General features: G+C 30.5%; 1 protein-coding gene across 8 annotated transcripts in view; it reads left to right on the top strand.

Annotated features, from left to right (window-relative positions):
• Positions 1–12674, top strand: part of LOC112685893 (protein sprint) — an 82736-nt gene that overhangs the window by 22161 nt on the left and 47901 nt on the right. Inside the window, exons 1-2 of one of the 8 annotated variants that reach the window (XM_025557931.1) lie at positions 10668–10913; positions 11669–11773. The exons of 5 other annotated variants lie outside the window; for them this stretch is intronic. In XM_025557931.1, the coding sequence (XP_025413716.1) occupies positions 11691–11773 (83 nt within the window). In that variant the 5' untranslated portion in view covers positions 10668–10913; positions 11669–11690. Of the gene's footprint in view, positions 1–10667; positions 10914–11644; positions 11774–12674 lie in introns of those variants that run through there. 2 more of the 8 variants (XM_025557929.1, XM_025557930.1) reach the window with 2 other exon arrangements.

Below are 12674 nucleotides of genomic sequence, written 5' to 3'. Positions count from 1 at the left end.
TGGTGAATTAAAATGTATTATGTTTAAGAATAATATATTAATTTTGTTTGTACAAGACTTAATTTATATTAAATTTGAAAAATGAAAATAGTTGTGGTTATTTTAAAGCTCTTACAGGTATATTTAAAGTTTGTTTTTATGCTTTTTATGTGTTTATTATGTTTTTATATTTGTTTTTTGTTTTTTTATTGCGGAAATGCGGTCTCTTTCCAGTAAATTACTATAATTTATTTGTTAGCAACATAGTTCCAAATTAGATTAATCTGCAAAGAAATGATACTTTTAGAGCATTTTAAATTTAAATTAAAAAACGGAAACGAACACAAACTTCATTACCATTTGTTTAAAGCGATGAAAGTTTCAGTTGGAAATTTACCAAATTTAAAATTAATCCTGAATATAAATATGTTCCAAACGAATAAGATATAGATAATTTATTGGTATGGATTATAATTTTCTATCAAAATGTCTTGTTATTTATTTATACACTATACAAACATGTTATTTAATGTGATTGCTTTGGTATTAAAAATATAAGTATGTTATTAAAATAACTAATGAGTTGTTGTGGTGCGTATTAATTAAATCAAAAATATACGAAAAAACTATTTTATAATATTAATTATAATAGTAAAACAAATTGCTTATTTTATCCAGGGCCTGTTATTACGTGTTTAATATTTTATTATATCTACCAGATGAATAAAACGTAAACATCCAGTCAAGTGTTTTATGCTATCATATGCTTAAGTAAATATCGTTATCAATGTAGTGCCTTTTTCATTCCTTTTGAGCATCTTGGACACTTTTACCGTTATGTCGGCACTTAAATAAATTGAGGTTTCCAGAAAGGTTTCTGACTGAAAACGCAGTCATAAAACGTTTTGAATATTTCTGACATAATTTTTTTTACAGTCACTTAGGGTTTACTTTCAAATACAGACGACTAGAACTAACTACCCGAACATTTTAAACTGTAATAAAAGTTTACTTACTCTGTAGACACACCTGATCCCCGTAGCTCAAAAATCCACACCTACTCATGATTCATTATACTACTAAAGTGCTAAGGAATTACCCCTACCAGTGTAAATCATACAATATACTACTATTTTTTATTACAACAAAGACTTTTTTTAGGGGTAAAACTGATAGCTTAAAGGGCTTAACAGTGTAAGATGTATTTTCTTTAAACTTTTGACAACGCATAAATAACTGGGTTTTCAATCCAACTTTTATCAACACGTACGTACCATTACCTTAGGGCGGTGCTATATCGTAAACTTCTCGCATACTATAGTACCAGTTTAATAAATTTGATTTATGTAAAACCGTGAGTATGATTAAATATGTGGATTAAAAATAGAAAAGAAAATATTTTCACTTTACACGTACAACATGCCAATGGATAGCTTTATCTAAGCATTTTTTCACTCGAGTTGAACATTTAGATATTATAATTCTTCTCGCATGTTTTTCTGCCATTTTGCTATTTTCTGTTTTCTATTATGTTCATCTATGTCTTACTTTGTACAGGTTTATTACATATGTAGAACAGTATCGTTCATACCAATTTGCAGTATTTAATATAACCTTTTATCAAATGTTATTGCTGTTGAATTCTAGCATGTAGTAACAGTTTCGCTTAAGTAATTTAAATAATTAAATTTGAAGGATTATTTTCATAACCGTAAGATTTGAAAATGGTTTTCTTAATTAAAATTGTATGATGATCAAGAAACGTAAAATCTTATTAAATTTAACCTTTTAAAACTTATTAATGTTTACTTATTATTTTATTATTAATTTTTAAACTTATTAATTTTATACCTATATATTTTAATAAGTATGTTTATTAAGTTTATTTTATGAACTATTTTAATTTTCTATTTTATATTATTGAGTTTTATTTTATCCATATGTTCTAAAAAAATTAATTTTGCATTTTGGTGTAAAAAATTAATAAATCATGCATATAAAATAATTTAATCTTTGTAAATTAATAGTTTCATTTTTAAATTTACTTTTTCTGTATTTTTAAATTATAAAAAAAACAGTTGTCTTCATATAAATTTTAACATTCAGAAGTAATAAATTTATTGTAGTTTATTGTGGTATATAAAAGTTTAATAATTGTATGGACATTTTTAAACTTCAATTCCTAGGTTTTAATTAAAGGTACTTGTATATATATTATACATATAATAAAGTTATAATTTTGTGAATTTTTTTAGATTTTCAAAATTAATTATTCATAATAATTAATAGTAATTTATAATTGAAAAATTTTAATCAAAGTAAATTACAATTTAATTAACACACAAAAATAAAAAAAACAATGGTACACCCTGTGTATACTGTTAAAAATGCAAATTTTAAATGTCTGTATATTTTTAGTACTAGAACGAAGCTTGGATAAGGAAATGATTTACGTATTTTATACAACAGCAAAACGTTTAATTCTTCCAAGACGTTTAATATGAAACACAAAGGCTTTTGGCCAAACTTTGGTTATAACATTGTGTCCTCTTAACCACATACATTTTCTCATAAATCTAAAGCCCATTATCACCCAGTCCCATTATGCGGCTAGTTCGTAATTAAAATTTCCTATATACTCCTTACAATGTGTTGTAAATCGAGTTTTATCGGTTTCAGCCCTTTCCGTCGAAATATTCAAAACAAGGAAGATATTCGTGTTACTCTCTCCCTTGGTTGTTTCCTGAACAGTATACATTATACATACACACATGGCATAATGCAATACCCGATGGGCTATATTCAAAACCCGTGTTATGCATACTCTCTCTATATCCCTCTTTGTTTCTACTTAAGAGTCTCTATACCCATGTTAATGGAAATCGCACTATCGAAAGCTTTTTCCCCTCTCCCATTTAACATAAGTATTAGGCCGTTAAGTATCGAAATCTCTTGAACATTATATGATTCTCCTGGTGTGTTTAACGCATGACAGTTTTATGTTACGATACAAACCGAAATCGAGCATTCAAAAGGATCCATATAATTGTCATTATTGTGTTATTATATCTTAGTATAAAGTGAGTTAATAACGTATAGTGTAACTCATATGTATATTATATATATATATATACATACATGTTTAGCATGATGAATAAATGTAAACTAGGATTAAAATTTACCTAACTAGAATTTAAAATAGTTACGAATAAAACTTTAAAGTATTTCATTATACGAGTATTATGATATTCATACAGTAACTCGGTTAAAATAAATAGGTTCAGTTTTATAAATATATTTATATATTTTTTTTTATAAAATACAAGATAATATATGAAATAATATCATACTATTCAATCAATGTAAATTTTGCATAATTATATTACCTTTTTTATAAAGTGTTAGTTAGAACTATGATATTGAAAATTTAAACAATATTCAATAGGTATATTTTATACTTGTTTATGTAACCGTATCTATTAATTTCTAAAAACTGTCACATTATGAATTTCGATTTTTTAGAAAATTTTTAGTTGTTAAATATAACAAGTTTATTGATGTGCTATATTATTAATGTATAATACTTATTCTTATATGCACTTTTATGCAAATGTTTAAACTGTATCATATCTATAGTTCCCCATCCCTTCTTTATTATACGTTTAAATAAAAGCGTTATCTAAGTTGTAAATAAGTTATCATGGTTATTAAGGTAGGTATATGTAATATTTTATTTCAATAAACTTTTAAATGTGCTAAAAAAATAAACTGTGTAACCTTATGGCTTGGCTTAAATTATTAATATTTTACAGAATTTTATAAGTGTATTTTTTAGTGATACTAAAAACAACACTTTTCTTCTAAATCTCTTTTTTTAAAGTAATTTTATATTTATCGGTGATGGAAGTTAGAGGGAAATGTGTGTGCATTCATTTTTTTGAGGTAATATTATAGGTCCATTACGTATAGGAAGTAGACTTCTACAACCTTGCGCGCCTGCTGTTTTTGAGTTGTACCATTAATCGCGACGGGGGGGAGGGGTTTGGATTTAAAAGTTGCTAGGGATACCTACGTCTTACCCTCACCTGGGTGAGACCCAATATCGTTTGAAGTTTTCTCATTTCGTAAAGAGTCCTCTGAAATGCCCCCACGCAGAGCATCGTTTTATTTATAGTCTACCGGTTGGTTTTTAATTTCTACTGTAGCCCTTTATAGTTGTGTAAGAAAAACCTCTCGGGTATTTTATTCAACAAAGACATTTACTTAAATAAAAATTATTGTATTATATTAATCATTTTTTCAATATGGGTACCATAAAAGTTTAAAAATAATTGAGTGTTTAACAATGTAATGAAATTTATACACATATAATGTATACTTTATCAAATTGAATAGACTTCAATATAATATAATATCGATATTTTTGTATTTATAGGATGGATGCTAATAAATCGATGTCAATTTTTATTTATAAAACATTGTGTCTGTGTAAAGTATGTATATGTATATATATGACGTATAAGTGAAATAAAAAAATATCAGAAAATCATTACTGTTAATTTAACACTAATGATTATTTAACTTTATTGCTTTATCAATATATTTTAATTTTTTTTTTTATATATTTTACATTACTTGATACTATTTTTGAGTTATATCATAAATAAAAATTTACATTTATATCACAAAAACATTCCATTAATAGAAGAGCGGATTACAAAATTTTATCTGTGAAATTTACTTAGCAATCTAATTCTCATATGCTATAAATATTATTTGTGACCTGTTCTAGTCTTTTGAATTACAGCTAACCCATAATTTTATAGCTTCTTTGGAATTTTAGAGTCTTCTTTCCCTTACCCGTTCATACATAAAGTCGTTATCGGAAGTAAATAACACACTTTTTGCTTTTCGGAAACCGAGTAGTTGGCTAAGTGTCGGATGTCTCGCAGATAATGAAACCCCAGAGAGTAATACTCTAAGGATTCAGTCCATTATTATATATTTATGACTGCAGTGGGTGGCTGTCCGAAAACGTCTGTGATCAAACTCTGTGGAAAGCATTTTGTGATTGCCTTTTATCCACATTATCAGTATGCTCTACTCGGATTCGGGCTTTTAAATCCACCTACGTTCTTAAAATAAGGAATTTTTTCTTTGTAAGTCTTCCACGCGATGTGATGAGTTTTTCAAAACATAATTTTTTTATTAGCTTTATGGACACTAACTTTTAAATTTGTAGAATTAAATAGGTTTTATTACTTTGAAGCCCACATCCTTTTTTTATCGACAAGATTTTTTATACTATTATATTACTCGTCGATTATAGAGGAGTTGTCGTAATTACTTGTATTTACGATTTAAGAGTACACTTAATACAGGTTTGCTTTGCAAATTTATTTACATCCCATAAACTACTACATTTTAAAACCAAACAATCTATGCATGTGTGCGTGAATGCACAGTTATACCATGATTTCAGGCCGAGTGTCCCCTAATAGTAGTACACGTGTCAAACCTCGGCAACCACACGCGTTGCCAAACGCTATATGACACTCCTTAGAAAAATAAAAAATAAAAAAGAATACGCTAAACTGTAAATTATAGTTCGGCTATACGACTGCTGCGCATTCATTAATGAAAAAAATAACTACGAATTGTAAGTATTATGCGTATTAAACTATGTATTTAGAATTGTATAACTTAAAATTATACAAGTCTTGTTGATGAACATATGTTTCTTGACGTCCCAATTGCATCCAAATTATTCATACCAAAAGCATCTACTCGTTAAAACGTCTAATATCCATGACTTATTGCTCTCATGTAATTTATTTATTAATTTAGAGTAGTGTTTAAAGTTTTTGAAATAAAATAAAATCTAATAGAATATTACGATTTTAATGTATGCCACTACATAGGTGGCTGACAGTATTTTTATATTTTTATTATAAAAAGGATGTAGAGCAATAATTGTAGGATCGTTATCTCGAATAAACCGGTTTATTTGGTCAGTTATTATAAGTGAACACATAAAATTTCGTGTTGTTAAACAGAATACGCAAACGGCACATACGTTAATACTTTGCTCTTATAGACGTTTAAATGCATTGCGTGTCAGTAACGGGAGGGCACACGAACAAACCTTCACAAATCTGAATCTCGAAAAGGGTGACTTCACCCCATAAGTCGATCCCGATGACCCTTTTGCATACACAATAAGTACACTTCTAACGCTATGGATTTAGAAGTTTAGGTTTTATCCAAATACTAAAACATGTGAAAAATCTGCGTTATTTGAAGTTCATTGTTTATAGATTAAAAAAGGGAATATAAATTATTTTCAAATGCTATTTGTTACACTCAAATAAAAGTACTTACCTCGTATGTTTTTTAGTATTATTTTTACTGATTAAAAATAAATGTAATTTCTACTTCTCTAAAACGATTGAAATATATAAAACCGCATAGAAATTACGTATGTATTATATTTTTTGTAAACGAACTTTATATAATATTAATTATGTTGTGCATATCTTTACAAATTATTAAATAATTAATGCAATTATCCATATGATCTAATAGACTTGGTATGTATAAATATTTTTTAGTAGAAGATATAATTTGGTCCAAGTTTTTAAAATGATTTCAATGGAATTAGTTGTCAGAAGTTATTTTGATTTTGGCAATGTCGACTAAAGAATCTTATATATTTAAACCCATCTGATAATATTTATTTATGTAATTGTTATTGTGAGACTTCGTAGTATTTATATTTTAGATGACTATAAACTTTGTTATCTCATTATCAGAATTTTAATTCAGTTTGTATTATTCTGTATTAAAACACTAAATAATTGTTGAGACTTTTATTCACATTTTATCGAGGTTTTCCTTTCTTCATCAAAAACTATTTGCTTGTAGAGAAAGATTGTTTTCAGAACCATTTGTGTTGTAAAACGTTTACCTCTTAGTATTGATTTAAATAAATATTATTATACGAGGACATAGATGCTAGAATATTATTTATAGTTTTGGCCTATAGATAATTTTAATTTGTACTAGCTTGACTAAGACCGTAATTTCCAATATATTTTGAATCCGACTGGGAACAATATTAGCTCATTATAATCATATGAGTTTGCAGCTGGAAAAGAGTACTTTTATTTCTCCCTTCGGCCGAAGGTTGACCGGTGGCACAACGGTAATGAAAAAGTTTCGCGGAGCGTAATTTTCTTTTAATCCGTCAACACACGAGCGTCGAGATATACGTCGTTCTAAAAGTTCTCGCGGCCGTGTACAACGGGTACTTGTATTACGCAATCATGCGCGACAAACCGTTGCGTTTAGATCGTCGTAAACGTTTCAACGAGGTGACGAAAAAAAAAACTCCGCATACGCGCTTATACTCACATACACACACATATTTATGTACATATCCGTACACATCTTCAACCCGATTGCATTCGGTCGACGTTCTCATTACGTATGCAAAAATCGGTCGCACGACAGCGCACCCAGGATTTTTGTCTGGGAAGGGGAGGGCTTAAACATTTTCTTACTTTCCTTACACACAAGTAAACAATTATCGTTAATCATCATTATGTTTATTATTACCACATATCTAGTTCATAATAATATATCATATCATGTATTTAATATTTATAATTATGTTTATAAGTAAAAATTATCAAAAATTAATTAAATATTTAAATTTCCTGGGTTCTTTTTCGAAAAAATTGTTTAGTACTTCGGATTCTTTAATTTTTATTTCTCTATGTATATTTTGATTCACCGTAGTGTGGAAAACAATCTCAGCCTCATTTGTACTTACTGGTAACGTTGCAAATATTTTCAAAAATATAAATACTGATTCAAATATTTTCAAATCACATAAACTGAAAACATCAATCGCGTTTAGTGGTAAAGTATAGCAACAGTTTTTGAATTTTTCATACCATAGTTTGAATTTGGCCTTTTGTTACTATAAAACTAGAAATTTGTTCATCGGTTTGATTATGCCCTATTGGTTAAAGCTATTTAAAACTTGTAAGATTTTTATATTGTAAAAATCGATTAGAATGACTATTAAGAAATAAATCAATTCAGGGAATAAAAGTTGAACGTCTATAGTATTTTTCAATATTTTCTGTATTACATCGGTTAGTTTCGTGTTTTGTTAGTCTAGACTTACTAGTTACAAGTTGTCAATTTTACAAGTTGTCTCTAAATTAGACATGACGTATAATTTAGAGACAACTTGTGCTTTTAGAAATAATTGCTTAAATTAATGTTCGGCAATACTTTTAAGTCGACAGAGAATAGACACTACAATTTCTACTTGGTTAACTTAAATAGAAATATCTATATCTGTCGTTTGAAATACAGTGGTCACCGCTTAATGTAATCACGGTTAATTTTATCAGTCGTTTATTGTTATCGAAAAGTATAAGTACGGGCCGGATGTATACTTATTTGTGTAAATTATGACGGCTATTGTAATCAATACGCCGTATAATATTATCAATTTGAGGTCATAAAATCATAATTTTGTAACATACAATCAAAATTTTCGTCGAATGTCTCGAATATAAATGTCTATACTGTTATTTATTTACCGTATATTTATCTACCTTTCGTTCGTATAGCATTAAGACAGTACCGTCGCTGTCTGTCGACCAGTATCGCGTTTGTATGCATCGTGTCGCGTTTGAGTAAAAATGAGTGAAAAACGAAAAAGAAATGACGTAACAATTTATGAAAAAATTTCAATACTATAACGTTACAACAATTTACCAAAAATGGGACAACGAGAAGCAGCTATAAAACTACAAATTTCGGAACCATTATTGTGTAAATTATTAAAAAAACGAATTGAAATAGAAAATTCAGCAACATTTAATAAAAATCCAAACATAAAGAGTATACGCAGTGGGAAAGAAGAACAGGTTGAATCAGCATTATTATTATGGTTTATTAATGTTAGAAAAAATTATGCATGCATTAATGGTTCAATATTGCTTCAAAAAGCTGTAGAACTTGCAAAAAAATGGGTATAGAAAATTTTATTGCCTCAGAAGGATAGTTTCATCAATAAAATAATTATATTTTAAATAATTATGTATTATGATTATAAAATTTGATGTAACACTACATTATTTATTTTTTTTATTTAACGTAGGTTTTATTATTATTTATAACTTTCATTTAATGTTATCAATCGGATTATGTTATCAGTTATGTCCCGTACCAAAGTGATTACATTAAGCGGCGATCACTGAATTTTACTTATTGGTAAAATGTACTTTGTTAATTTGTTTATTAATTGATAGTATTTTTCCTGACATAACATCCATAAAATGATTAGCTTTTAAATTAACTTAAAATTTAAAAAAATTAAAATGTTCATAATTTCTGACAATATCAGATGTTGACGGAGGAGCAAATAGTTCTTGAGGATTGGACGACTCATTGATTCTTAGAATTTTCGGTTTGGTACTGAAATAGTACTAAGTACAGTACTACTGCTATCAGCTGGTTTGCTTCGTTTTTTATTAATTTTGACTCAATTTTTTTTACACGTACGTATTCAACACAACTGTCGCAACGGAAAAATCGAACGGACTGATTTGTCCAAACGATATTTTTATGCCACAGATCACAGATAGTTAACATTCAACAGTTTTAATTGTTATTATTATCGTAGTTACCAATCAAAGTCGATAAACCAACGTAATCGCTAGTAGCAGTGGCGTATCCAAGATTCATTTAACGGGGGTGTTTTAAAATTTAATAAACTTATGGTAACTGGGTGCTCTGACCACCCCCGTATTACATTAATAAATACCATGTATATATATAAATTTTATTATATTAATAAAAATGATTATATTAAGACAGTATATGTAAAATATACAAGTTGTATACAATGTTTATTCAAATCATACTGTAAGTTTGCAATTTGGTGAAATACCATGAAATTCGGACAAAGGGGGTGTTCTAACACCCATGTCCCCCCCCCCCCCCCTAAATACGGCCCTGGTTAGTACCGATCTGTAAATCTAAAAATAATTTTCAACCAAATAAGCGATCAGCGATCGCACAGAAACTTTATCACGTACTAACTAACATATTAATAAAACTTTGAAGAAAAATGTCGTCTCTCATACGATTGTGACGATATATTTGTGCCGATTTGCTATAACGTATAGTAGAACGTAAAACATTTTTTGGGGAGGGCGTCAGCCCCCAAGCGCCCTCCCCCTCATGGGTGCGCCTCTGGGTCAACCGGTGGGATACGCACGCGCGCGTACATAAACACACACACGCAATAATACAAGTCGTAAAACGCTGGCGATCACGGTGCACGATATTGCGTATTATTTTACATTGTATACGTATTTACGGTCGGGGTGATTATCCGGTTATTGTGCCACCTATACGCGATGTTTATCGTCCGCGTTGTTACTATCATATTCCGGTACACACGTACCGGAGTAGTGCAGCAGTGCCGTTGCACAGGTATATTATCGTCGCGCAGAGGAAGGGGTACGCGCGTGTACACGTACGGTACGCACACACGGCACTCGACGCTGCGGCCGCACGCCTACGTAGATGTGTCCCCCGCTTGCGTGTGCGTGCGTGCGTGTGCACGAGTGTGGTGCGCGCGTTCGTATCGATCGGGTCGGCCAACCGGTTAGTCGGTTCCGTGCGTGTGTCCCGCGTCGTACCGTCCTAGTGTGCGCTCCGAGTTCCCTCTATACAAGACCTCGTGCGTGTGTGTGCGTGCGTCCGCGCGCCAATTGCGTGTGACCGCGATCGTCCGTTCTTGTCTGCGCTCGACGAACAGTTGGTGTTGGTTTTTTTTTTTTTTTTATTCGTTTTCTTTATCTTATCCTACAACGTTTTTCGCCGTCGGTCCCCTGGATAATATGGTAAACATCAACTCCGTAATATCGTTGTTACGCTGAAAAACGCATGCGGTCGTGTACGAAACGGGGTGAAACGAATGGAACGTTTGATGTACGAACACATCGCGGGACTTCGTGTGTTTGTCGACTTTCTCACGATTGTTTTTCTCCTTCCGTGTCCGAATACCATCGGTGGTACATCGGTACATACCATTTTATAATATGGTCATCAGATTTTATTTTCACTGGTTACATTTTTTTTTTTTTTTATGTGTGTGTGTGTATTTGCAATGAGTCGAAAATTCCATTCGGTATGTGATAATTGCGTTATTTCAAATATATGGTAATCTTAATTTAACAGTAAACCGGAAGCAGAAAAAGGAAAAAACTGTAGTATCTCGTTTCCACGCACGACACCACGTTATTTGCTGGCAGCCGAAACCCCATAAATGTGTACGCCGATAAACGCCAGAAAAATATCGTAGGGATAATTTTATTACTCTTTTACTCCACTACGAGTCATGTAGAGTGAAAACCAATATTTAACTTTTTATACCCAATGTGTGTGACCAGCCGCTTATTGTAAGATACGACCTCTTATTTTTATGACAATGTTTATACTGATGATAAGCGGTTATCTCGTTTTTTGTCCTTTTAACCTGTCATAAACCCAAAATCGTTTACCGACCGCAGTGCGTTAATTCCGTATTATGCTGTGTACAAATTCGTTTTATGCACATGTGTATTAAATGTAGATGTTTTATGTATCTTCCACGCAGCACTTATGAAGACGACACCACCATGCTGATAACCCGTTATACTTCTGTGTTAATAAAGACCACAGAAAATACTATGGTATCTCCTACGTACGTGCCTCCTCATAGGTGAGTCAACTTTGCGATTTTAGTTTATGTTGTGTGTCTGAAAACAATTTTGATCTACCCGTATAGTGTTCAGTCTAAGTTATCCAATTAATTGATCACATTGTTTTGTTAGTCTTCGGGGCAATAGAGATTATAATAATACGAATTTGAATATAAAAACCTAAAAGAGGAAAACATTTATTTTTTAAATTAAAAATCTTTTCATATTGTAATTATGTTTTATATATATTCATAAAATCATAATTAGTTATAGCAACAATATTTCTCTTATTTCTCTAGTCGTTAAAAATAAATAACATTTATGCACATAATTGAAATAATATAATAAATTAATAATAGCTTTTCATAAATATCGCACATGAGTTTAGATAATTATTATTTGTGCACCAAATGTGTAATCAGGATATAATTGAAAATTATATTTTGATTTTGATGTACAAGTCCCTTTTGAATGTAGAGACGTGTGGTATTTTCATTAGCTATTTTTCACGCACCGATAGTTATTCGCGGCGACCGCGGCGCCTCGCTTGCGTAAAAGGCACACACGCGCACTGTATATTATGTACAAGTATATATATATATATATATACATTTATGTACTAGTAATAATTTATACAGTCTCGTGTCCAAAACAGATGTTCCGTCGCCGTCGGTCAGCGACAGGGTTGGGTAAAATGCGGGAGATTAAGTTCTGCGCCCTATTGTTCGCGTGCACACCCACACGTCATACACCTAATTAATCATCTGTATACCTAGTATATAGCTCATGCCCACAGTATACGACAAGGAGGATATTTAATATTGTGTTTGCGGAGAAAAACAGTTAAAAAGGAATTTTCCTGTATAATAAACGAACCCCCCCAAGGTGGTGTGTCGAAATTCAATAGAAATAATTATAAGC

This window comes from Sipha flava, unplaced genomic scaffold (assembly GCF_003268045.1).
Source record: "Sipha flava isolate LNK unplaced genomic scaffold, YSA_version1 297_pilon_pilon, whole genome shotgun sequence".
Classification (NCBI taxonomy): Eukaryota; Metazoa; Arthropoda; class Insecta; order Hemiptera; family Aphididae; genus Sipha; species Sipha flava.
Note: the sequence above shows the minus strand (reverse complement) of the source record. Positions and strands in the feature narration are given on the sequence as shown.